Source organism: Cydia pomonella, unplaced genomic scaffold (genome assembly GCF_033807575.1).
Source record: "Cydia pomonella isolate Wapato2018A unplaced genomic scaffold, ilCydPomo1 PGA_scaffold_208, whole genome shotgun sequence".
Classification (NCBI taxonomy): Eukaryota; Metazoa; Arthropoda; class Insecta; order Lepidoptera; family Tortricidae; genus Cydia; species Cydia pomonella.
The window spans coordinates 60,081-87,473 of NW_026907848.1; the positions used below are offsets into that span (position 1 = coordinate 60,081).

Below are 27,393 nucleotides of genomic sequence, written 5' to 3' on the forward strand. Positions count from 1 at the left end.
CATGTTCAACAAATAAATGCTAACGTATAGCGGCGGCCTCGCGGCGCTCGCGAGCCCGGCGCCGCGTGTGCCCCGCGCCGAGCGAGCGGCCACTCGGGCTTACCGAGCGTGGCATACCTCCGTGAGCCGCTCCGAGTCCGCGAAGCTGTGGTTGTGGTTGGCAGCTTGCTTCTCCTGCAGCTCGGCCTGTAAGCTGTCTATCTTCTTCTCAGTGCCGGATTAACCATTAAGCAAAATAAGCACTTGCTTAGGGCACCACGTGCAGGGGGGCACCAAAATCGTAGGAAAAAAAAAACGCGCAGGCTGCATCAGCATCGCAGTCGTAGTGTAGTACTTATGTACACGAAACTTTTTGATACGTGTGCAAGTACCCATCTAATAACGAAGGGTCGTAAGAGAGTGAGGACACGTAAGCACATCTCCAACCTTACGCGGAGGCCATCAAAGCTCATGCCCAAAATATCTTACCGTCGGGCTTGTGGCCAACCGATTTTCTCGACGTAGATTACCGATTTTGTAGCGTATTTTGCTCTCTTGCACACCAGATGTATCGGCCAGGCCGAGTTGCTGCAGAGCCGCGTTCCTGCGACCTAATTGTCAAAGTGTAATAAAGGGCCCTGCGAAGGCCGAAAAACAAAAGCATCTTATCAAGTTGCGCTTTCGAGTTAAGCCAAAGGCCGAGCAGTAGGAGGACCGTGATTACATAGGTTCGATTTCAAGCCACTCTTTTGCAGTTCGGCGTTAGGTCTTATGCGACGCCAGGCCTTCTACTTTATGCAAACTGCCTTTCAGCCAACTTTCGCTTGGCCATGGATCCAAATCCATGCTGTCCTCTTTCGCAGCTGGGCTGCCTTGCTCACACCTCGCCATTGGTTCTATTATATGATACCGCGCCGCGATCGAACGCTCCGGACGTCCAGCTATTCATACCTCGCATTGGTCAAATTCAAGCCTTGTTTTCTTCCAGCTCGACCTTTGGCCTCATCCGTAAGCGCCGATCGAACGCTCTTTGCATTCAGCCTTAGACTTTGCCTTTAAAAACACTGATTTAAACCTTCACGATTTAGGCCAATCAAATTAGATCCAAAAATAGCGGTTTGAGGAATTAATTCCCAGCAAGCTGGAAATTGTTTTAATACATTTATTTGGTCCTAAACGCGTGTAATCCGAGTTTGCTCTATCTCAGGAGGTGTGCATACATTTTGGGATCCTTAGGAGATATTTTTTTCCTTTGGATTGCCAAACCACTCGATGTAGAAGGAGAAGGAACCCACTCCCCTTCTTCCTCGCGTTATCCCGGCATTTTGCCACGGCTCATGGGAGCCTGGGGTCCGCTTGAGAACTAATCCCAAGATTTGGCGTAGGCACTAATTTTTACGAAAGCGACTGCCATCTGCCCTTCCAACCCAGAGGGTAAACTAGGCCTTGTTGGGATTAGTCCGGTTTCCTCACGATGTTTTCCTTCACCGAGAAGGAACCCACTATCAATTACAATAGCACTTGGTGGATCAGACACTGGTAAGAAAGCGTTTTCGGATTATTAACATGATTTTACCAAAAATAAAAATAGTCGACCTTTTTTTACAGTTTACTACGAATACATATTAAGGTACCTTAAATCAATCAATCAATCAATATATTTTATTGCAAGAACATAGTTAAATTACATTCGGATCCTCAGATATCAATTTTAATAATACTCATAATTAGAAGAGATTTTCCGTCGGCCGTAGCGTTTTCGATTTACAAGCAAAAAAATCTGAAAATGAGGAAACATTTATGCACACCTCCTGGAATGGAGCAAACTCGGATTACACGTATTTTTAGGTCGAAAAAATCGAATTGTATTGGCCTAATTGTGACAATCGCATTTGATTAAGTTCTAAAATTACCTCCAACATCAAAATAATGATGTCGACTTTACACAGTCTTCTCCGAGACCATGGGGACAACGCCGTCCTTGAAATTTTTGGTCAGAGGTAATTTTAAAACTTACCCTATTAAGTCCCGTTTTCGTAAACAATATTTTTTTATTTAAGACATTTTTTGCCATTGGTACTGGTTCTGACAAGAACTAATAGCCAATGGCTAAGCCCTTACTGAAGCTCGGCGTTTGCCCTCACATGAATGAGCTTCGCAGGAAAGCTCTAGAAGTTGCAAAACCCTGTGCGGAGAACGGCCTATGTCTTACGTCTTCGCTTACACTTGGACAATGGTTGGCTTGGCCTCCGGACTTATGCGAAGCACGGTCTTCGAATTTGCTTACACTTGACCTTACCTGCTCTTGGAACATTACTGCTGCAGTACTGTCAATTTCGGTGATAAAATTATGTGACGGATTGAATATTCTATTCTCAGCAGTAATGCGGCAATAAACGTCACTCAATTTACCACTAAAATTCAATGTAATCTTGATGAGGGGGCACCATGGTCTAGAAATGCTTAGGGCACCAAAATGTCTTAATCCGGCACTGCTTCTTCTGCATCTGTTTACACAAATGCACAATTCACAATTGCCGATCCACTTACATTGTGACCAAAAATATTATGAGCCTTCTTTAAGGCAAATTCTGTTCTAGTTATAAATACTTTTGGTCGCTAAAAGACCACCACCGACACGAATAACATCGAATACCCGAATGGTAAGAATAAAAGTATATTTACATTGTATAAAACGACAATAGCAAGAATAGGAACACGATAGTGTAGCAACACGATTTTTTTTTTCAAACAAAATAAAGTAAAATACTTAAGAAAGATCGTCGTTATAGATAAAGGCTGATTCGAATAAGCACGTATAAAACAAGTGCGAAATATTTTCGGATAGGCCAGTAAATAAATAAACAATACAAATAACAATTATTGTGTGCGAGGCGGCACGGACGTTCACAGAGCGTACACCAAGGTTGGTACCTCCTCTATGATGCTTGGCAATGTTTTCTCAATGCAGGAATATGCGAACGCCAATGGCTCCTACGTGAAAAAGCATAATAAACAGGTTTGTCTGGCGATTGTTTTGATTCTAAGTATTCTAAGTAAGTAATTCAGTAGCATAAACTATTACAGGTATTTGTTTACGACAAAAATAAACGAGTGACTCCACGTACGTATTCCGTGCAATAATTTAATCATTTACGCATATTCGTATCCACGGTCCATATATCAATTACCAAATTATATTTTAAAAATAACTGTTCGTGTTAAACAAAACTTTGTGAGCCATGCCCATACATAAAGTTCTCTGACTATAGAACTATAGTCAGAGTTCACATACAGTAAGGTGAAACTATTAACAACTATCACGAGCAGAGTGGCAAATATGTTACAACTGTTTTGATCTTAATTGATCGTACTATTTCATATATTGTGCCATAAGTCAAATAAGTAGAGTTAAACCAAGTTATTTTAAACGTCAAAAATTATGATGTATACATAACACCTGCACTGCGTGACAGCAGCAGCTCGTGCTGCTTGCCGGCGAGCTGCCTCCTCCTGCGTCACATTGGCCTGGACATGTCTCGTGTGTATGTACCTGTGTGAGCGTGTGCTGCCGCAGCGAGTCCAGCTCGTGCTGCTTGCCGGCGAGCTGCCTCCTCCTGCGTCACATTGGCCTGGACATGTCTCGTGTGTATGTACCTGTGTGAGCGTGTGCTGCCGCAGCGAGTCCAGCTCGTGCTGCTTGCCGGCGAGCTGCCTCCTCCTGCGTCACATTGGCCTGGACATGTCTCGTGTGTATGTACCTGTGTGAGCGTGTGCTGCCGCAGCGAGTCCAGCTCGTGCTGCTTGCCGGCGAGCTGCCTCCTCCTGCGTCACATTGGCCTGGACATGTCTCGTGTGTATGTACCTGTGTGAGCGTGTGCTGCCGCAGCGAGTCCAGCTCGTGCTGCTTGCCGGCGAGCTGCCTCCTCCTGCGTCACATTGGCCTGGACATGTCTCGTGTGTATGTACCTGTGTGAGCGTGTGCTGCCGCAGCGAGTGCAGCTCGTGCTGCTTGCCGGCGAGCTGCCTCCTCCTGCGTCACATTGGCCTGGACAGGTCTCGTGTGTATGTACCTGTGTGAGCGTATGCTGCCGCAGCGAGTGCAGCTCGTGCTGCTTGCCGGCGAGCTGCCTCCTCCTGCGTCACATTGGCCTGGACATGTCTCGTGTGTATGTACCTGTGTGAGCGTGTGCTGCCGCAGCGAGTCCAGCTCGTGCTGCTTGCCGGCGAGCTGCCTCCTCCTGCGTCACATTGGCCTGGACATGTCTCGTGTGTATGTACCTGTGTGAGCGTGTGCTGCCGCAGCGAGTGCAGCTCGTGCTGCTTGCCGGCGAGCTGCCTCCTCCTGCGTCACATTGGCCTGGACATGTCTCGTGTGTATGTACCTGTGTGAGCGTGTGCTGCCGCAGCGAGTCCAGCTCGTGCTGCTTGTCAGCGAGCTGACGCGCCCAGCGCGTTTCCTCTCGCGTCACGTTGGCCTGCAGCTGGCTTAGCACGCCCTCCTGCGGACAAACCACTCTTTAAGACCCTAAAGCTAATTTTCCATCGGCCACGATGAATACGGAGCGCGCGGGCATCGTGAACGCTGGTCATTCACGGCTCTCCAAAACATGTCCGCGAGTGACTTAAAATAACGTGAGTTAAACCATAAAATATGCTTAATATTAGTGTGATTCAAGACATTTTAAAATTGATAATTCATAATTTTAAACTGTATAATAAATTATTATACAGTTAAAAATTTAATTTCAGCTTTCGATTATTATTAATAATAATAATCGAAGCTATTATTAATAATCGAAAGCTTATTGAGTGGCTATTGCTAATCGGAGGAGGCAGCCAGAGAAGACCTGGTTAGGATCGCACCTATCACTCTTTTCGTGTGACCAAATATTTAATGTTCATGCAAAATTGGCATGGTATGGCATCTTTCTCGTCGAACGAATTTATATGAAGAAAGTTTTCAGAAATTAGATCGTCCATGAGTTAAAGTATAATGTTGAGAGGTTTGGAAGTTTTATATGTAAAGTGAAAGAAATATTAATATAGATACTGACCGTGTCATCAATGATCTTCTTGTATTTGTCTACGAGCCCTTGCAATTGTTCATTTTGCGCTTTGAGCTCCGTCACGCGCGCGTCCGAGGCGGGCGCGGGCGCGGGCGCCGGAGCGGGAGCGGACGCCGCCTGCCAAAACAAATTCAAATTTTATTACAATTATTTAATTATAAAACTGCTTTTACGAATGCAATTCATGGTTTCATCAGAAACATTTTATAGCGCAGTGATCACTGTATAGGGCAAAAGTATACCTAATATATAGTAAGGAAAATTACCCACCGATTGACACAGAAAAGTAACAGTCATCGGCACATATTTTTATAGGAACGTGTGGAGCATCCTCCCCATTAGAAATCAGGATTAAAATAATAAATCTAATCTATTAACACCTAATTAAAATTTCGACACTGTCGCTACGATAGGGCACGATTAATACGAATATTAAAAATGTGCAGAATATTACCTTCTGCAGCTCCTTCTTAAGGTTATCGGCGAAGTGCAGCAGCCAGGCCCGGCCCTCGGGCCCGCGCGGCGCCGCGCCGGGCAGCGCGCCGCGCAGCGCCGCCGCCGCCTCCGCGTAGGCCGCCGCCGCCTCCTGCGCCCACACACCTCGTTCAATCACGATAAACATTCTGACGGCTCAGGGCAGATTTCTCCACAGTTATATTACGCCACATTTTTAAGTTGTCTTCATTGCGATATGGTTCACGGTCCTGTTTTGTCGACATTCCTATCTTCGATATTCTACCTTCTTAACTCGTCCGCAATCCTATGTAGTTCACGGTGCTAACCCGTGACCGTTACTTTGTCAACCATAGTGCTAACTTGTCCCTATTCCTAGATAAATCGGTAATCTACTATAGAAGACATACGAATACTGACGAGTTGGCAATGTGGATCATATAGGAATATTTCGACATCATCCAGATTGCTAACTCGTCCCTTGTCCATATGGACAAGATGACAAATTTACGATATGTAGTATGAATTTTATAAAATCCGGTGCGGACCCTAATCTGTTAAACAAAACCCTTTCCTTTTTTTATACAGTGCCGAGAACCGGCACGTGCCATAGCAACCATGTCGTTAAAAAGCAACTATTGTGATATCAAAGAGGAAACAATACCTTTTGTAGATTAGGGCTTGCACCGAAACAATCTTTTCATAAAATTCATACTATAACAATGTGGAAGAGTTAGGAAGTTGACGATTTAGGAATTGTAAGCTGACTACATGACATTGTAGACGATTTAAAAAGACGACGAACGAAAAAGAATTGTGAACGTGAGCTATACAAATCCGATCACGTTTACTATCTACCATTGGAGGTTCTTCCACTTTGTTTTATAAATCGAATGCTTAAACTTCGCATTAACTTTAAATTAACTTTAGATTCTGTCCCCTACATTTCACATCCGCTCCCGGATTGGAGAGTGTGCGACCTTGAAACCGATACCTGAATCCTTTTTGTTAGTTTTCCCCTAGATCTGGCCATCGGTTAATTCCAAGCAACAAATAAATAAGCACAACGCAGGCAGTAAAAGCGTTAGATAACAAGCGAAGCCGGCCAATTGAGGTACTACTCATTTACATTATTCTTTACATCAACCAAGATTATATAAAATGAAAGGAAGTTTATATAAAATGCATTTGCTACCTTATAATGATAGCTATAAAGTCTATATTACAAAAATAGATGTTCAAAATATTAAATCTATCCAAACTAAAATGTGGCATTGTACCGTGGATAACGGCAACAGTTCCTAGATGTACAATGTAAATGCGTTGAGCGAGGAAGTTATATCACATCATATATATATATATATATATATATATATATATATATATATATAAATCATTTGATCATCACTTTTCGTTTGGTATTATGTGATAGGGCGTGGTAAAGCAAATGTTATTACCCAGGGAATAATGCAAAAAGCGGGAAACTTACGCGAGGGTCTTGGGCCGGCAACGCGCTGGCCGACTTCGCCTGGAGAGCCTTTTCGGCAGTTTGTAAAGCCTCCATTACTTTCCAGTTTTTAGTTCGCAACTCCTATACGCCCGGTCAAAATAATAAAGCAAAATGTTAGCTTTGTTAAAAGAAGAGTATATGAAGTATGAGAAAAACTTGTCAAACGGCATGCATTTCAATTGTGTATTACATGCCATAGTTGATATTAAGAAACTATATTGTAATAGATTACACACGCTGGATTAATTGACGTGACAATCAATTAGAATAGAAATTGGATTCTAAAGAAGTTATAACAATACATAAAACATGACGGCGCGACTGTAGTTGGGCGTCAGGTTATTGTAATATATTCTTCTCATCAAACTGGAATCGTGTGGTTACGCTACTAATAGTATGATTTATGTACGATTCACATCAAATGGTTGGGCTCAGGGCGCATAGTTTACTAGAGTCAAGGGGATTTGAACCTTGTACAGAGTAGTTAGATCCCATATTTGATGAGAACCGTACGTCGCAGATGTAGTCAGGGCTCACATTGTTCTTCTCCTGGTAGGTGCGCAGCTGTTCCTGCAGCCGCGTGAGCGCCTCCTTCTGCTCCTTGTTGGCGCGCTGCTCCGCGCTCAGCGAGCTGCGCAGAGACTCCACGACGCTCTCCACCTTCGCCAGCTCCGCAGACTGCAGGAAAACAGACTTTAAGATATCTTATTCCTTAACAAATAACATTGAGGACAAATCTGTCATAGGACATTTGACGCACGGAAAAAACTGTGAAACTTCGCATATAAGAAATTTTGCGGATGTTTTAATGGTAACTGACAGTGCATCAAACTGAACACCACCAACTGACTAAGAAAGTTACCGAGGGCTGATGGGCTATATTATTAAATTATGTCACCGCTCGGGTTCCATTTGCGAACTATTGCACTATGCACGCTCAAAATTGTATCAGAGAATGCATGCCAGCAGTTTAGCGTTCCCTTCGCAAGTGGTTCACGAGGCTATTCTCGATGCTTGAAATGTCCCTTGTGGTAAGTTTGAAAATGGCCACATTTGCGTCGAGCAAAACAAATCTTCTTAAACCGAGCCGCGGCAACTTCCTCGCGAGGAGGCACTTCTGTGTGGAGTCACGATATGGCGCGTGATTGGCGCATTGATCAGATCTGACCTTGAGCGTAATGTATGAGCGAGCAACAGGTAGACGTGCCTTGTGCTGGTCGCCGGGCAGGCCGTTGTGCGCGGGCCTGGGCTGGCGCGCCTCGGCCAGCTCGGCCTCGCGCGCCGCCAGCTGCTCTCGCAGCGACGCCACTTCGCTAGACAACTGACAACAAACGAACAATGCTAATACGATAGTTTTTGATGGAACACTGACTTTGGATCTCGATATATGCCGCTATTTTAGATATCTCACAGTCAGCATTTCATCTTTGGTTAAAAACGTATGCAATAGACAATAAATAGGAAAAAAGCATAGAAAATTATGACTGTATCAGTCCACTGCTGAACTGCAATGGTACGCTACAAAACGGTACAAATTTAATTGCAATATAGATGTTAACCTGCAGAGTATCAAAATAATGATTATCATCGACTTCTAACCTGTTTGATTTGTGCGTCTGCCTCCTCCTTCTGCTTGTCCAGGTTGCCCTCGGCGAACTGAGCGCGACTCATGAGCCTTTGCACGTTGTTCTGGAGATCTACGATGGCTGTAACAAACGTGATTGTGATGTATTGTATGTCAATGTCGCAGATCACCCATTATAAAACAGTGGTAGCTTATCTAAAAAATAAAAAAAACCGGGCAAGTGCGAGTCGGGTTCGCGCACGAAGGGTTCCGTACCATTATTTATAACAACGGCAAAAAAATTATGTTTGTTGTATGGGAGCCCACCTTAAATATTTATTTTATTCTGTTTTTAGTATTTGTTGTTATAGCGGCAACAGAAATACACTGGCCTGGTGACAGACGGACGGACAGCGAAGTCTCAGTAATAGGGTCCCGTTTGACCCTTTGGGTACGGAACCCTAAAAACTAAGTACAATAATGGCATCCAGCTACCAGTTGTACTTAACTTGTGTTGTAGTTGTAGTTGTAATTATGACTGCCCGCGTGAGCACTTTTGACAATACATTTTAGAGCTTGTCCAAACGAAGGCGCAATCGCGCGTTCCCGAGATACTAGAGCTCCATACACGCTCTCGCGTGCTTCTACACTTGCGCGTAAAAAGTTTGTAACTACGTATAGTTACTCTGGCGCCACATGCACTGCACTACGCGCGACTGAGCTATACAGCGCAAATAAACTGAAGTGCGCGAGTGCCCTCAAGGGCAAAACGCTTCGTCTGGATAAGTATCACACTCATGACGACTACCAGTAGGTATAACTGTAGTAGTAGTAGTAGTAGTAAAACTCTTTATTGTACAGAAATGAAAACAAAACAGGAAATAAAACACTCATCATTAGTACAAAGGCGAACTTATCCCTTTAAGGGATCTCTTCCAGTTAGCCTTTGAGCAATTGAGGGAGAATTGGAGATTCAAGCTGCTCCAGCTGCTGGGCGAGCTCGGCGGCGTGCTGCTGCGCCATGATGGCGGGTCCCGGCTACATACCGGCTTGTCGCTCCTGCATGGCGCGGGTGTGGTCGTGGGAGAGCTGCTCCAGCTGCTGGGCGAGCTCGGCGGCGTGCTGCTGCGCCATGATGGCGGGTCCCGGCTACATACCGGCTTGTCGCTCCTGCATGGCGCGGGTGTGGTCGTGGGAGAGCTGCTCCAGCTGCTGGGCGAGCTCGGCGGCGTGCTGCTGCGCCATGATGGCGGGTCCCGGCTACATACCGGCTTGTCGCTCCTGCATGGCGCGGGTGTGGTCGTGGGAGAGCTGCTCCAGCTGCTGGGCGAGCTCGGCGGCGTGCTGCTGCGCCATGATGGCGGGTCCCGGCTACATACCGGCTTGTCGCTCCTGCATGGCGCGGGTGTGGTCGTGGGAGAGCTGCTCCAGCTGCTGGGCGAGCTCGGCGGCGTGCTGCTGCGCCATGATGGCGGGTCCCGGCTACATACCGGCTTGTCGCTCCTGCATGGCGCGGGTGTGGTCGTGGGAGAGCTGCTCCAGCTGCTGGGCGAGCTCGGCGGCGTGCTGCTGCGCCATGATGGCGGGTCCCGGCTACATACCGGCTTGTCGCTCCTGCATGGCGCGGGTGTGGTCGTGGGAGAGCTGCTCCAGCTGCTGGGCGAGCTCGGCGGCGTGCTGCTGCGCCATGATGGCGGCGTCTCTGGCTGCGCCTGCATCACAACGGGCACCAGCCACCTCGAGCGCGCGCGCCGCCAGCTCCGTCTGCAGCCCCTGCAGCTGCGCCACCAGCGTCGCCTCGGCCTGATGAGACAACACATACATGAGCCCGAAACATTAAAAAATTGTATGATTCGATCAACGTTATGAAACACCTAAATGATTTATCTTAAAGATTCATAAACGTGTTGCGGAACTTGCGAGCCACAGACGCGACAGATTTTAAAGGTGTATTCTTGACCGCATTTATATAACTAACATGTCACAGAAAGTTTTTTAAAATTGGTTGTTTTACAGATAATGAAAATTCTTGTAAATATTTTTTTCTGTAATAATTCTGTGTACAACGCCTTTTTGACGCTGCCTCTATGTGACTTGGCTTAGACATACCTACTGACAAACATTAAAGTTTTAAAGGAAACTCACAAAATTTTATACTTATCGCGGGCGTACGTGGCCCACAAATGGTTTCGCTGGAAGAGCAGCGCTGACGGTTTAGCTTTTTTTATAACTACTACGTCGGTGGCTAACAAGCGTACGGCCCGTCTGATGGTAAGCGGTCTCCGTAGCCTATGTACGTCTGCAACTCCAGAGGAACTCTGCTTTAGATCTGGAACGACATTCGCTGTGCCCTACCACACAAAGCAAGATGACATTCATGCCCATACCTCTCTTTTGGACGTAGTTTAAGGACGTACCCGGGTCCATTATGCTGTAGTTGGGTAGCATTATGCTGAGGCGGGACCATTTCGTGGTAAACAGCTTATTTCTTTTATTTTAAATTTTTTTTTGTCGTTTTTACTTGTGTATGTTATAGTTTATCGCGAATAAACGCAATGATTTTGATTGATTTCTAATAATTACGAAATAATCTGCTACAATTTTGTGTTACTTATCTATTGATAACTCACCTCAGAAAGTTGCTGTATGTGCATCTCCATCTGTGCTCTCTGTTGTTGGAATTCACCCTCCGCGGCGAGTTTAGATTGAAGCTGCAAATATAAAACAAATTTAAACTCTCAGGTATTAATATTAACTTTTAACACAAGTAAGTATTATTTATCAATTTTATTTCAGTTACATTTTTTTTATGATTATCAGCGACAACACTACTTAGTCATTAGTGTTAACGAACCCTAACTCAATGAGGTTGCATATTTGATTGCAAAGTAGCTCGATTCTTTCGAGCTTTTCAGGCGAGTACCGTGTTTACGAGATTGAGACTTGATTAGGTATATCACTATTATATACAATAAGAATACGAGTCAACTAGAATAATACTTTTCCTACTATAAAACCAAAATAATATTCATTAAATAGTAGCGCGTTCATGTCTTTTCCTCTTGACCACAGCGACACGTGATTGGTCGGATTTATTACAGTCGACTAATATTTCGAAAAAAGTCATTACAGTTGAGTTGGGAGACTGAAAAGTGAGCGATTACAGTTTGTCTTTACCATTAAAGTCGCCGAGTAGGAAAACCTTATTGCAAAGACATACATAAGATCCACCGATGGGCAGTTACTCACGAGCCTGTTCTCCTGCTGCAGCTGGTGGTTGTCGTCGGCGAGGCGCTTGACGCGCGTCTGGTGCGTGTGTATCTCTGCGCGCGCGGCCTCGGCCGCCTGCTCGTGTCCGCGTTCAGTGTAGTTGCGTGTAGTTACTCACGAGCCTGTTCTCCTGCTGCAGCTGGTGGTTGTCGTCGGCGAGGCGCTTGACGCGCGTCTGGTGCGTGTGTATCTGCGCGCGCGGCCTCGGCCGCCTGCTCGTGTCCGCGTTCAGTGTAGTTGCGTGTAGTTACTCACGAGCCTGTTCTCCTGCTGCAGCTGGTGGTTGTCGTCGGCGAGGCGCTTGACGCGCGTCTGGTGCGTGTGTATCTCTGCGCGCGCGGCCTCGGCCGCCTGCTCGTGTCCGCGTTCAGTGTAGTTGCTTGTAGTTACTCACGAGCCTGTTCTCCTGCTGCAGCTGGTGGTTGTCGTCGGCGAGGCGCTTGACGCGCGTCTGGTGCGTGTGTATCTCTGCGCGCGCGGCCTCGGCCGCCTGCTCGTGTCCGCGTTCAGTGTAGTTGCTTGTAGTTACTCACGAGCCTGTTCTCCTGCTGCAGCTGGTGGTTGTCGTCGGCGAGGCGCTTGACGCGCGTCTGGTGCGTGTGTATCTCTGCGCGCGCGGCCTCGGCCGCCTGCTCGTGTCCGCGTTCAGTGTAGTTGCGTGTAGTTACTCACGAGCCTGTTCTCCTGCTGCAGCTGGTGGTTGTCGTCGGCGAGGCGCTTGACGCGCGTCTGGTGCGTGTGTATCTCTGCGCGCGCGGCCTCGGCCGCCTGCTCGTGTCCGCGTTCAGTGTAGTTGCGTGTAGTTACTCACGAGCCTGTTCTCCTGCTGCAGCTGGTGGTTGTCGTCGGCGAGGCGCTTGACGCGCGTCTGGTGCGTGTGTATCTCTGCGCGCGCGGCCTCGGCCGCCTGCTCGTGTCCGCGTTCAGTGTAGTTGCGTGTAGTTACTCACGAGCCTGTTCTCCTGCTGCAGCTGGTGGTTGTCGTCGGCGAGGCGCTTGACGCGCGTCTGGTGCGTGTGTATCTCTGCGCGCGCGGCCTCGGCCGCCTGCTCGTGTCCGCGTTCAGTGTAGTTGCGTGTAGTTACTCACGAGCCTGTTCTCCTGCTGCAGCTGGTGGTTGTCGTCGGCGAGGCGCTTGACGCGCGTCTGGTGCGTGTGTATCTCTGCGCGCGCGGCCTCGGCCGCTTGCTCGTGTCCGCGTTCAGTGTAGTTGCGTGTAGTTACTCACGAGCCTGTTCTGCTGCTGCAGCTGGTGGTTGTCGTCGGCGAGGCGCTTGACGCGCGTCTGGTGCGTGTGTATCTCTGCGCGCGCGGCCTCGGCCGCCTGCTCGTGTCCGCGTTCAGTGTAGTTGCGTGTAGTTACTCACGAGCCTGTTCTCCTGCTGCAGCTGGTGGTTGTCGTCGGCGAGGCGCTTGACGCGCGTCTGGTGCGTGTGTATCTCTGCGCGCGCGGCCTCGGCCGCCTGCTCGTGTCCGCGTTCAGTGTAGTTGCGTGTAGTTACTCACGAGCCTGTTCTCCTGCTGCAGCTGGTGGTTGTCGTCGGCGAGGCGCTTGACGCGCGTCTGGTGCGTGTGTATCTCTGCGCGCGCGGCCTCGGCCGCCTGCTCGTGTCCGCGTTCAGTGTAGTTGCGTGTAGTTACTCACGAGCCTGTTCTCCTGCTGCAGCTGGTGGTTGTCGTCGGCGAGGCGCTTGACGCGCGTCTGGGGCGTGTGTATCTCTGCGCGCGCGGCCTCGGCCGCCTGCTCGTGTCCGCGTTCAGTGTAGTTGCGTGTAGTTACTCACGAGCCTGTTCTCCTGCTGCAGCTGGTGGTTGTCGTCGGCGAGGCGCTTGACGCGCGTCTGGTGCGTGTGTATCTCTGCGCGCGCGGCCTCGGCCGCCTGCTCGTGTCCGCGTTCAGTGTAGTTGCGTGTAGTTACTCACGAGCCTGTTCTCCTGCTGCAGCTGGTGGTTGTCGTCGGCGAGGCGCTTGACGCGCGTCTGGTGCGTGTGTATCTCTGCGCGCGCGGCCTCGGCCGCCTGCTCGTGTCCGCGTTCAGTGTAGTTGCGTGTAGTTACTCACGAGCCTGTTCTCCTGCTGCAGCTGGTGGTTGTCGTCGGCGAGGCGCTTGACGCGCGTCTGGTGCGTGTGTATCTCTGCGCGCGCGGCCTCGGCCGCTTGCTCGTGTCCGCGTTCAGTGTAGTTGCGTGTAGTTACTCACGAGCCTGTTCTGCTGCTGCAGCTGGTGGTTGTCGTCGGCGAGGCGCTTGACGCGCGTCTGGTGCGTGTGTATCTCTGCGCGCGCGGCCTCGGCCGCCTGCTCGTGTCCGCGTTCAGTGTAGTTGCGTGTAGTTACTCACGAGCCTGTTCTCCTGCTGCAGCTGGTGGTTGTCGTCGGCGAGGCGCTTGACGCGCGTCTGGTGCGTGTGTATCTCTGCGCGCGCGGCCTCGGCCGCCTGCTCGTGTCCGCGTTCAGTGTAGTTGCGTGTAGTTACTCACGAGCCTGTTCTCCTGCTGCAGCTGGTGGTTGTCGTCGGCGAGGCGCTTGACGCGCGTCTGGTGCGTGTGTATCTCTGCGCGCGCGGCCTCGGCCGCCTGCTCGTGTCCGCGTTCAGTGTAGTTGCGTGTAGTTACTCACGAGCCTGTTCTCCTGCTGCAGCTGGTGGTTGTCGTCGGCGAGGCGCTTGACGCGCGTCTGGTGCGTGTGTATCTCTGCGCGCGCGGCCTCGGCCGCTTGCTCGTGTCCGCGTTCAGTGTAGTTGCGTGTAGTTACTCACGAGCCTGTTCTGCTGCTGCAGCTGGTGGTTGTCGTCGGCGAGGCGCTTGACGCGCGTCTGGTGCGTGTGTATCTCTGCGCGCGCGGCCTCGGCCGCCTGCTCGTGTCCGCGTTCAGTGTAGTTGCGTGTAGTTACTCACGAGCCTGTTCTCCTGCTGCAGCTGGTGGTTGTCGTCGGCGAGGCGCTTGACGCGCGTCTGGTGCGTGTGTATCTCTGCGCGCGCGGCCTCGGCCGCCTGCTCGTGTCCGCGTTCAGTGTAGTTGCGTGTAGTTACTCACGAGCCTGTTCTCCTGCTGCAGCTGGTGGTTGTCGTCGGCGAGGCGCTTGACGCGCGTCTGGTGCGTGTGTATCTCTGCGCGCGCGGCCTCGGCCGCCTGCTCGTGTCCGCGTTCAGTGTAGTTGCGTGTAGTTACTCACGAGCCTGTTCTCCTGCTGCAGCTGGTGGTTGTCGTCGGCGAGGCGCTTGACGCGCGTCTGGTGCGTGTGTATCTCTGCGCGCGCGGCCTCGGCCGCCTGCTCGTGTCCGCGTTCAGTGTAGTTGCGTGTAGTTACTCACGAGCCTGTTCTCCTGCTGCAGCTGGTGGTTGTCGTCGGCGAGGCGCTTGACGCGCGTCTGGTGCGTGTGTATCTCTGCGCGCGCGGCCTCGGCCGCCTGCTCGTGTCCGCGTTCAGTGTAGTTGCGTGTAGTTACTCACGAGCCTGTTCTCCTGCTGCAGCTGGTGGTTGTCGTCGGCGAGGCGCTTGACGCGCGTCTGGTGCGTGTGTATCTCTGCGCGCGCGGCCTCGGCCGCCTGCTCGTGTCCGCGTTCAGTGTAGTTGCGTGTAGTTACTCACGAGCCTGTTCTCCTGCTGCAGCTGGTGGTTGTCGTCGGCGAGGCGCTTGACGCGCGTCTGGTGCGTGTGTATCTCTGCGCGCGCGGCCTCGGCCGCTTGCTCGTGTCCGCGTTCAGTGTAGTTGCGTGTAGTTACTCACGAGCCTGTTCTCCTGCTGCAGCTGGTGGTTGTCGTCGGCGAGGCGCTTGACGCGCGTCTGGTGCGTGTGTATCTCTGCGCGCGCGGCCTCGGCCGCCTGCTCGTGTCCGCGTTCAGTGTAGTTGCGTGTAGTTACTCACGAGCCTGTTCTCCTGCTGCAGCTGGTGGTTGTCGTCGGCGAGGCGCTTGACGCGCGTCTGGTGCGTGTGTATCTCTGCGCGCGCGGCCTCGGCCGCCTGCTCGTGTCCGCGTTCAGTGTAGTTGCGTGTAGTTACTCACGAGCCTGTTCTCCTGCTGCAGCTGGTGGTTGTCGTCGGCGAGGCGCTTGACGCGCGTCTGGTGCGTGTGTATCTCTGCGCGCGCGGCCTCGGCCGCCTGCTCGTGTCCGCGTTCAGTGTAGTTGCGTGTAGTTACTCACGAGCCTGTTCTCCTGCTGCAGCTGGTGGTTGTCGTCGGCGAGGCGCTTGACGCGCGTCTGGTGCGTGTGTATCTCTGCGCGCGCGGCCTCGGCCGCCTGCTCGTGTCCGCGTTCAGTGTAGTTGCGTGTAGTTACTCACGAGCCTGTTCTCCTGCTGCAGCTGGTGGTTGTCGTCGGCGAGGCGCTTGACGCGCGTCTGGTGCGTGTGTATCTCTGCGCGCGCGGCCTCGGCCGCCTGCTCGTGTCCGCGTTCAGTGTAGTTGCGTGTAGTTACTCACGAGCCTGTTCTCCTGCTGCAGCTGGTGGTTGTCGTCGGCGAGGCGCTTGACGCGCGTCTGGTGCGTGTGTATCTCTGCGCGCGCGGCCTCGGCCGCCTGCTCGTGTCCGCGTTCAGTGTAGTTGCGTGTAGTTACTCACGAGCCTGTTCTCCTGCTGCAGCTGGTGGTTGTCGTCGGCGAGGCGCTTGACGCGCGTCTGGTGCGTGTGTATCTCTGCGCGCGCGGCCTCGGCCGCTTGCTCGTGTCCGCGTTCAGTGTAGTTGCGTGTAGTTACTCACGAGCCTGTTCTGCTGCTGCAGCTGGTGGTTGTCGTCGGCGAGGCGCTTGACGCGCGTCTGGTGCGTGTGTATCTCTGCGCGCGCGGCCTCGGCCGCCTGCTCGTGTCCGCGTTCAGTGTAGTTGCGTGTAGTTACTCACGAGCCTGTTCTCCTGCTGCAGCTGGTGGTTGTCGTCGGCGAGGCGCTTGACGCGCGTCTGGTGCGTGTGTATCTCTGCGCGCGCGGCCTCGGCCGCCTGCTCGTGTCCGCGTTCAGTGTAGTTGCGTGTAGTTACTCACGAGCCTGTTCTCCTGCTGCAGCTGGTGGTTGTCGTCGGCGAGGCGCTTGACGCGCGTCTGGTGCGTGTGTATCTCTGCGCGCGCGGCCTCGGCCGCCTGCTCGTGTCCGCGTTCAGTGTAGTTGCGTGTAGTTACTCACGAGCCTGTTCTCCTGCTGCAGCTGGTGGTTGTCGTCGGCGAGGCGCTTGACGCGCGTCTGGTGCGTGTGTATCTCTGCGCGCGCGGCCTCGGCCGCCTGCTCGTGCGCGCGCGTCGCCGCCGCCGCGCGCCCGCGCTCCGCGTTCAGTGTGGCCCTGGACCGAATAGGGGCGTTGACACGTGTTCCATTTTATTACTAAATCTAGTTCAATAGACAGAAACTGAGCAATTTATCACAATAAATTGGAAACTTAAGAAATATATGTATGGCAATAATACAAAAACACAAGACCTCAACGTTTTTTAATTTAAGTTTTCTTAAAACATCCAAAAAGGACAAAATAATGGTACCATTCGATTTCTTACATTTTATTGAAATAAATATTGTATAGCAACTATATCCGCAATATTTCACCTACAAAATCGCAATTTCCTTGTTTTCCACACATTGAAACGCATGACGTTACATCGTGACGTCACGATGTATTGCCAATTTGTTAGGAGCGTTTCATCAGTAAAGTGCGATTGTCAGACTTTGACTATCATTCGTGACTTTTGTACTGCTTTAACGCAATGGCTCCCATATAGACATTTGATCCTGAAACAAACCTCACCGATTGATACCATTAATCAAAATTTGTCAACTAGCCATCACAAGTCATGTACTATTTGTTAATTGTACAATGAAAGCTTAAAACAAACTATTAAACTAACCGGGATTTTATTTTAAAGTAAGTTCATGATGAGTTATTTATTCATAATTATGCTAAAGTTAAACACTTTGTGTTTCACTTCGACTGCACGGGAACTAAACAGAAAAGGTTTGTCCCATCGTATTTTAATTCGACACTGATCCAGAATTCAGCCCGACGACGGTGCTGCGCAGCAGTCATTGGAAGGGTTTTGACTGTGAAGTAGACTCTTAAGGCAAGACGACCCTAAAATTACTTTTATTCGCTAAAACATAAAAATCATTTTTACACAGGCTACACTTAAAGGTATAAGACGTACTCATATCTATACTTTTTTAGACGCAAATATCCGTACGGCCTATGTTGATTAAGTTTAATAATGTTTTGTCTCCTACCTCAATTCTTTCAGTTTAGCGTGCAGTGCTTGGGAAGCCTCGAGTTCGTCGGCCAGAGCTTTCTCCTTGTCGGCGAGTTGCTTCTTCAGCTTCTGCATCGGGTCGTTAGGTCCCTACAAATATAAAAAGTAATAAACAAGAGTCTCATTCCATTGTGACCAATGAGATGTCTGGAAGTATTCTTGGCTAAGAGCCATGAGGGTCAAAAAGCCTCCCGTAAAATCGAAGTCACGCTCACATTTTAAAACGACTTCTACTCACTTTACTGTCTGCGGTATTACAAGTTTTAGCCACGAAGTAATACCAGACATAGACATGTATTACTGGAATGTTCATGTCAAGTTTCATGTTATTCTAATCTGTGACGTGGTATTAATTACGTGAATACAGCCCGAATAACCCCCTAAAAGGTCAACAAAGGCGCATACAGCTTACGGTGACCTTTAAGTGGAATGTACGCTTGTCTGGTAAAGGTTACCTTACCTCGGTCCACTCGGAGTGCTGCGGCAGCGGGTCGTGGTGCTTGTTGAGCAGCGCGTCGGTGAGGATCTGTATCTCGGTGCGGGAGAGCGCCGCGTCGCGCACTACTCGCACCACGGTCACGTACCTCGGTCCACTCGGAGTGCTGCGGCAGCGGGTCGTGGTGCTTGTTGAGCAGCGCGTCGGTGAGGATCTGTATCTCGGTGCGGGAGAGCGCCGCGTCGCGCACTACTCGCACCACGGTCACGTACCTCGGTCCACTCGGAGTGCTGCGGCAGCGGGTCGTGGTGCTTGTTGAGCAGCGCGTCGGTGAGGATCTGTATCTCGGTGCGGGAGAGCGCCGCGTCGCGCACTACTCGCACCACGGTCACGTACCTCGGTCCACTCGGAGTGCTGCGGCAGCGGGTCGTGGTGCTTGTTGAGCAGCGCGTCGGTGAGGATCTGTATCTCGGTGCGGGAGAGCGCCGCGTCGCGCACTACTCGCACCACGGTCACGTACCTCGGTCCACTCGGAGTGCTGCGGCAGCGGGTCGTGGTGCTTGTTGAGCAGCGCGTCGGTGAGGATCTGTATCTCGGTGCGGGAGAGCGCCGCGTCGCGCACTACTCGCACCACGGTCACGTACCTCGGTCCACTCGGAGTGCTGCGGCAGCGGGTCGTGGTGCTTGTTGAGCAGCGCGTCGGTGAGGATCTGTATCTCGGTGCGGGAGAGCGCCGCGTCGCGCACTACTCGCACCACGGTCACGTACCTCGGTCCACTCGGAGTGCTGCGGCAGCGGGTCGTGGTGCTTGTTGAGCAGCGCGTCGGTGAGGATCTGTATCTCGGTGCGGGAGAGCGCCGCGTCGCGCACTACTCGCACCACGGTCACGTACCTCGGTCCACTCGGAGTGCTGCGGCAGCGGGTCGTGGTGCTTGTTGAGCAGCGCGTCGGTGAGGATCTGTATCTCGGTGCGGGAGAGCGCCGCGTCGCGCACTACTCGCACCACGGTCACGTACCTCGGTCCACTCGGAGTGCTGCGGCAGCGGGTCGTGGTGCTTGTTGAGCAGCGCGTCGGTGAGGATCTGTATCTCGGTGCGGGAGAGCGCCGCGTCGCGCACTACTCGCACCACGGTCACGTACCTCGGTCCACTCGGAGTGCTGCGGCAGCGGGTCGTGGTGCTTGTTGAGCAGCGCGTCGGTGAGGATCTGTATCTCGGTGCGGGAGAGCGCCGCGTCGCGCACTACGCGGACGAGCTCGCCAACGTTGACGCCGCCGCCGTCACCGGCTGCTGTCACGTATCACAACATTTATTTATACGATAGTGCTTTAGACTAGCATCTCTAGAATTGTGTCATATGCATAATTATTAGACCACATTTTGACTTATGATCCTGGTAGTGGTGTTCCTTGGTTTCGAGAAACTCGATTACTCTCACTCACCAGTATGTAAATGCACCCTCTTACGTAAACGCAACTTAGTACATGGATAGTTACGGTGTTTATAAAAATACCCTGAATAAATTAATTATAAGTTGAGTTAATGTATATAAATAACTTTAAATTACCCATAAGCGAAAGCACATTAGGTTCGGGCTTCTTCTTCTTGTTCTTGCCGGTGGGAACGGGCGCAGAGGCGGGCGCGGGCGCGGAGGCGGAAGCGGGGACAGGCGCGGGCGCGGGCGCGGGCGCGGCGGCTAGCGCCTGCTTGAGTAGCTTGTCGGTGGTGAGCTCGCTGGGCTGCGGCACGTTCAGCGGGGGGACCACCTCCACTCGAGCCTCATCTTCGGCTTGTTTTTTGTCCACCTTTTTACCTGTGAATTTGATAGACTTTTTAGAAGTGGACATTGTGGCCCTGTAGGTTCTTGTTCTTCTCTCACTCTCTTTGAGCTTAAGGGTGAGGGAGATGGATGTGGGTGCTTGGGACCGCGGATATCATGTTTATGGATTTTAAATAGTTGTAAGTTTGAAAAAAAGAAAAAATAATCGCTACGTTCCCTCAAAAATAAAATTGCGCATTTTTAAAAGCAATTCTCATAATTTTAACTATTGTGCATAAATTGTAACAATTTTTAAAGTGCGTTTTAGAGCAATGGAACAATTAATGGTAAAATTAGGATACGTATCGCTTAAGTCCCTAGAAAAAATCCTCAAGGTTTCTAATAACATTTTTGGCAAACGTATTGTAATCAAAAGAAGCGGAACGATTTTTAAAAAACTCCGCTCTCTGAACCTACGGTACCTTAAGCTGTAAACATATTTTTGTACACCGTGAGCTAGAGAAATTATTTAATGTATTTTATTCTTTTTTTTTTTGTAATGTTCCATATAAAGTCATATTTGTTAAACCTGAAATATTTTTTTTATAAGTTATTTTTATTGACAGATAAATTTTGCGAGTTTCCTTTAAAACTTTAATGTCTGTCAGTAGGTATGTCTACACTAAAACAAGTTACATTGTGGCAGTGACGTAACCAAACAAGCGGTTTTACTGCGTTATTACAGAAACAAATTTTCAGAAGAATTGTCATTATCTCTAAAACAAGACAGATTTCAGAAAACTTTGTATGACTGTCAGGTTATTCGAGCCCTCGGTGTATATAGTAAGTAGGTTCATGACATGACTTTAGATATTTTACTATCTTGAAATTACTGTTAAGTAGTAAAAATATTGAGCAATGTTTTTAGCTGTTGCCATACATGTACTTAACTTTGTTTACATACATGACTATCATAAGAATAAAAAACTAAAATCAATTTTAAGTTCCTGTGATTGCTTGTTCCGATAAGAAATTGAGATTAAGATTATTTATTGATTAGTTTCAAATATAATATGCGTGTGTGCATGTACAATTCAATGTTTGTTCAATATTTTGTGATAATGATAAAAATGTGAAAGTCATTGATTTTAATAGATAGTTCAACTATAAATCGAGTTATTGAGACGAATCCTGATGTGCCATCGTTGAGACGACCATTGAACGAGATTAGAACCATTTGAATGTTTACACTATAAAACTGATATGATCATTGTAGCTACCGACTACGAAGTATGGTATCAAGTGTAGTCATTATTGACGTATGATTTCTTTAGATCATAACTGAAACAAAAGATAGTTTGCACTTGTGTCAATACGTTACCTGTATGGTAGGGATGGGTGTCAGGAATTTTACCAAATTCATTTTTTTCGGTTTTTTCCCGTTTCATTCAGAAAAATTAAATACGTCATAGACAATGCCACTGATGAGTGATGAACTGATGGCAGTGTCAAATATATAAAATGCCAGAAACTAACACATTAGACGTGCAACCTTAACCTTCCTGTTTAAATTCCCAATTAAATTCATATGGAAAAATACAGAAGTTTAAAAAACACTTGATTTTTTTCGGCTTTTTCGGAAGTATTGTAACTGAAATTTGCATTGTTTTTTTGATAGAAACTTGAAAAAAACGCGTACTTTGAAAATTTTCCCGTATTTTTCCGGGTTTTTTCAACGCCAGTCACTGGCAAAAAGCGCCCTTTGGTCCATCGCCTACAAAGTGCTAGAGTAATACCAAGATAAGTTAGCCGCGATTTTGACAGCCCCAACATGCAAGAGTTGTTTTAAACGTCAAACTTCTATGCAATTATGACGTTTACTTAACACTTGCACAGGCTGGACTAAGTGCACTATCAAAATCGCTGCCAACTTATCTTGATCTGACTATAGTGCATGAATATGTAAATAAAATTCGTCCTTATTGACAAGCAACAAGGTCACACATTAAATCGTAGCTCATATCGTTGGAAAGGATACATGACGTGTAGGTACCTATTCTTTTTACACATGCTGCTTAAAATGCATGTTGACGTGTAAAAGTGCCTTTGTGGCCTATTTGCTGAAAAATGTTGAAGTTGAAGCTACTACGTTTTACAAGAGACATTTTGTAATTTTACTACAGCACAGAAAGCGCCCGCGAGATACGTTATCCGTCCCTCTCTTATGGATGCAGTTAAAAAAGACTACTAGTCTATCTCACTGGCGAGACTCTGTCGCGCCGCTCCTGTGCTAGGCTTACTAATTACTAATACAAATACAATTAAAAGATTTATATGTTTATATAGCAATTAAAAAGGAGCTCGGATACCCGATAAACCCAAATTGGTTGGTCTATAAATAGAATACGGCAGTGCAGACTAAATTAGATGAGTTCTTGTGATGAGCGCAATTTTGTATTCTGGAATAATTTCTAACTATATGTATGCCGCTCGCCCTCTCCTTGGCCATCAGCCATATGAATTGCTTGCATTTACCGGCCTTCGTTGCCTTTTCGCGCTTCTCCTAGACCCTAGACAACATCTCGTAGACTAGACAGACATACCCTTGCGTTGTTCCTTGGGCGCCTCGCCACTGTTGTGGCGCTCGCGCTCCTCCTTGACGGGCTCGGGCGCCGGCTGCTTGCCTTTACCGGCCTTCGCTGCCTTCGCGGGCTTCTCCTTCTTCTCAAACACTTCTTCTTTTTTCTCGGGAGTCTACAAGTTTATTTTATGGTAACCATCAAGATTTTGTATAGTCAATGAAACCATACAAAGGGGTTAAAAAGGCTCTAACTATTTATTCTGTCTGAGTGCAACTTGTTTTCTTTTTTCATGCATTATTGTGAGGTACAGTTGACATTACCATGATGTTACATATGTGTTGTGTGTGTGATATGTGAATGAGTAGTAATAAGATGCACTGATAGGAGAATAATTTAGTATAAAATATTATGTTCTAAGCAATACTTTAAGTAACTGTTTATAATAGACCATTGTTATATAGCCTGAAAATAAAGAGTTTCATTTAATTTCATAAATAATGACGGCCTGTAGGTAATAAATACTTACATAATAATCCAGAACTTGTTTAAACATAAAAAATACAAAAACAAGGAGGAAGGAATTTGAAAACGGGCAGTAATATCAAAAGTAACTATTAATTAGCTACTTTTAAAATGACTCGTCGTTTTAAAAGTTAAAACCCCATTTCAAAACAAGATGTCACAATTTTCACCGCACTATGTGATACCTGTTATTGGCTATTAAATGTCAACTGGGTATTTTACTAGAATAGTTAGTTAATGATGTTATAATTATGGTAATGATGTAATAATATTATATGGTAATTATAACTACAATGTAACAATACCTCTACTTACAATAAAGTAGGATGCAACTAAATATAATATGATAATTATTTAATGTATGACAAGTATGTTATCTAAAAGGTCAAACATATCTATTGTTTATCAATTGATGTATGCATCTTCGGAAATGCACAATGACAAATAACCTTTTGGTATGTTGGTGCTTACTGTACATATAGTTCGATTTATGTATTTAAAATATACTAATCCCCACCCACAAACACCTTTGGAAATTTCAAATGCAAAGGTAAACATGACATCTCATACTAAATTTAGATTAATTATGTGAAACGCATACGTAATATTAAAAAAAATATCGTGTCAGGTGACATATCTTTAACAATTTAACAATACATAGTTGAAATTTTCAGTAGATATATATTTTTTAATTTAATAGTTCAAGACATCCAAATGTGATTGTCACCATCATGAACGAATATTTAATTTACTACTTTTAATACAACCTGTATAAATAATGGGTACAAAACACCTGCAGTGACATCACGCAACTACTTAAAATGTAATTTAGCACATCCAGACGGTTTTATATGAACATACATACATATAGGTATGTAACTAAATCATGCTCATATCTTTACAATGGCCACAATCGAGCACAAAGGCGACTCTAAATTGAGTGCAACCCGACCACTCCATTCAAGTGGAGGATAAAGAAATGCTACAAAATATACAGCAGCTGTTAACATGTAGTGCAACATACCTCTTATTTATTAACTAACATAAGATTAAAACACAAGAAAGAAAATTAAGTCACCATTTTACCAAACCATAAAAGCATAGCCAGTACCATAAAAGCATAAAATTAATAATGATAACAACATTATAACATCCGACTTTAATCACTCAGAGAAGTTAAATCCAATATATAAAAATTGTTTAATTTAATTCTACTTGTGTTAAAGTCGGCTTGTCATAGTCTGGCTAACGAATGACATAATTATCAACTTTCATTTGCCAGACTCTAAACAAAAAAGTTAATTGTCTACGGCACTAATTAAAACCATCACCAAAAAGCTAATAAAATATGCTATGTTATATAGGACACACACGGGACTAGGGCGGACTGAGATCGCGCACTCACTTTTTCGGCAGCGAGAGAGGATTGCAATAGTTCAAACTCATCCTTGGGATGGATCTCCTCAAAGTGGTTGGAGACAGAGCCGGTAGGGGAGGGCGGCGTGCTCGGATCACTAATGCAGCTTGGATCCTCTTTGTTTATCAGTATCGGCTTTACTTTAGGATCCTTGCCGCGTTTGCGAATCTGCATAAAGGTAGCGCTAATTGTATAAGACCCATTGGCATTGTGCTCAAAAGTGGAATACTTACAAATTTTCTATATTTCCCACTTAATGGAATAGTCAATAGTTGAAAATCGGAATATCTAGCGTAGATTTTTTTTCCAGAATGCAAAACTGAAACTAGAGATATCTAAAATATTTGAAGTGCCAAAATATTTGAGGATGTTAATAAAATACTTTTATAAACCACTCTATAAAGCACCCAGCCCCATAATACTGTGGTGGTACCCAAATGTGATTGATACTTAAGTATTTAGAGTGAAACGTACCTTTACATTGGGTGGAGTATCCCTAAGAACATCTACAACAACAGGGGGACAGAACTCAACATGAGGCTTAGCCGGAGGCACAGTGTCTTCATCCACACCACTCTCGGCTGGAGCCTCACTCTCCACCTCACTGCCAGTAGTCACTGCATTTTCCTTATTCTTCTCCTTCCGTGCTAGCTGCAGGGAAATTTATATTTTAAATAAGACAGAGAATATAATACCATGTCTAATAAGATTCTAATTCAGTGATAGAATGATCGCTCTGTGTGGACCCGCCTAATTGTTATACATTGCTGCTTTAGCCTGAACAGATTTGCATGTGCTTTTTCATTAATTTGGTAGTTTTGTTAACATTTTTAAAATATTAAATTGGTGTAACTAAGATTTTTATATCAAAATAAATCTCCACCAAATAATATTGTTACATACATTATTTCAATATTATTGCACACTTATCTGTTCAATTACATTAAGTTATCCTACTAGTGGCAGAAGGAAAATAACCAAACATCATTAAATCAAAACAAGAATGTGATTCTTAATAAGTTTCCAATAAGTAAGGACCTATCATATAACCATGCAATGGAATGTATCTAGCTACAACATTAAAATAAATTCAATATGAAAAATTAACATAATAAAAGATTTTACCTTTTTAATGGCTTTCTTGTTGCTTTTCTTGGGTTTGTTTTTGTTTTCAGCCAGAGCCAGAAGCTCAGTGGTAGCCCGGCGCTGCTGAGCAATGGCCTCCTCGTAGCTGGTGCCCGAGGCCGAGAACAGCCCCATGAGCAGCAGCACAGCCACTACCACCACCCCCACACCACATAGCACTAGCAATGCCTGCAGCTCCATGGGATCTGCCGCATGCACCTATAACAAAATAAAATGTTATCTGTGACATATTTGATCAATGCTTGAATTTGGTTGTATTTCCATTTGTCACTACAGGGCACAGATAGGAATAGGTGTTTTCACATAAATCATTCCAAATTTTTCCCCACCTCATGTATGGCATAGTCATATGATGGCGGCAAATGGGAATACACCTGTATTTGTTCAACTAAATGCATGGGATAAAATAAGTTATTCTAAAGAAACTATCTAAATAAATAGATTCTGATGATTTAAGAGCATATTCACCATATTCCAAATAAAAGATGAATGCAAGAAAAAAAATTTGTATATACTTCTTCAGTAATACTATATGTTATCTTGTTTAACATTTTTACAGAGGTATTTGCTTATAACCGGCACGCGACGAATCGGCACTTGTAAAACTGATGACGAGGACATTATTGTAAAGATATTTCACATTTATCATAAATGACATGTTCTAACAGCTGAAGTTGGTTGTTACATCTAAAGAGAGTTATTCAATGCTAGGCAAAAGGACTGAGTATTCTTGAGATATGCAAAATATACGGCTTGCTAGTTAATATCGCAATTACCGCACAATTCAATGATTCGACTTACGATAACTAAAACATTATGCACGGACCTATTCAATACTATTTTAGATACAATAGGTTTCTTATAAGATGAGCTCCAGCACTAACAAGAAACTGTAGAATTCTGTGCGTAATTTTAAAAATCACGAACACAACTCCACAAAATGAAGGTATGAGCTGACACGTAAGCAATGAATAGAATGACACATGTCATAGGTTATTGACAGTACTTTCGCCCAGCACAATCATTTCCAAGAACAGTCCTTGCTGCTATTTACTCCTAAGGCATTACATTGTCTTGACTGTGTACTCCACTTCTGTAGTTCAAGCACTACATAAATTTCCATAAATATCTTATGACAATCATCTTTCATCCTACAAAAAAAAAAACCTTATGAGAAACTGTTAAATACGTACCTAAAAATCGAAATCCTGACTGAACGATGAGTATCTCCTCCGAATTACCGATATTAAAGTGTCAAATAGTAATAGTCATTTATGATAATAATTAAAAAGCCGAGATAAAACGAAAATAGGCAGCCCAAGCAATCCGTCCGGACCGGGCCAACAGCAAACAGCAAGATACTCGTTCAGAAATCGTGACTACGTAGTGATGTAGTTTTTTTATTTCAAAACTAGTATTTCGTTCGGAAAAAATTGTGATAAGGACAGGGGTAATTTT

At 46.9% G+C, this 27,393-nt stretch overlaps 1 protein-coding gene across 1 annotated transcript; it reads right to left on the bottom strand.

Annotated features, from left to right (window-relative positions):
* Positions 1 to 2,808: 2,808 nt before the first annotated feature.
* On the bottom strand, positions 2,809 to 27,315 carry LOC133533870 (ribosome-binding protein 1-like). Its single transcript, XM_061872946.1, has 20 exons — positions 27,129 to 27,315; positions 25,915 to 26,133; positions 25,264 to 25,440; positions 24,778 to 24,957; positions 22,872 to 23,022; positions 20,077 to 20,322; positions 19,651 to 19,796; positions 18,052 to 18,164; positions 16,966 to 17,119; positions 11,206 to 11,286; positions 10,199 to 10,378; positions 10,066 to 10,117; positions 8,611 to 8,708; positions 8,219 to 8,332; positions 7,549 to 7,689; positions 6,991 to 7,092; positions 5,503 to 5,634; positions 5,037 to 5,165; positions 4,365 to 4,481; positions 2,809 to 2,973 (listed from the first exon to the last, which is right to left on the bottom strand). The coding sequence occupies exons 2-20, from the start codon at positions 26,113 to 26,115 to the stop codon at positions 2,887 to 2,889; spliced, it is 2,601 nt and encodes an 866-aa protein (XP_061728930.1). The 5' UTR covers positions 26,116 to 26,133; positions 27,129 to 27,315; the 3' UTR covers positions 2,809 to 2,886.
* Between the last annotated feature and the right edge of the window lie 78 nt (positions 27,316 to 27,393).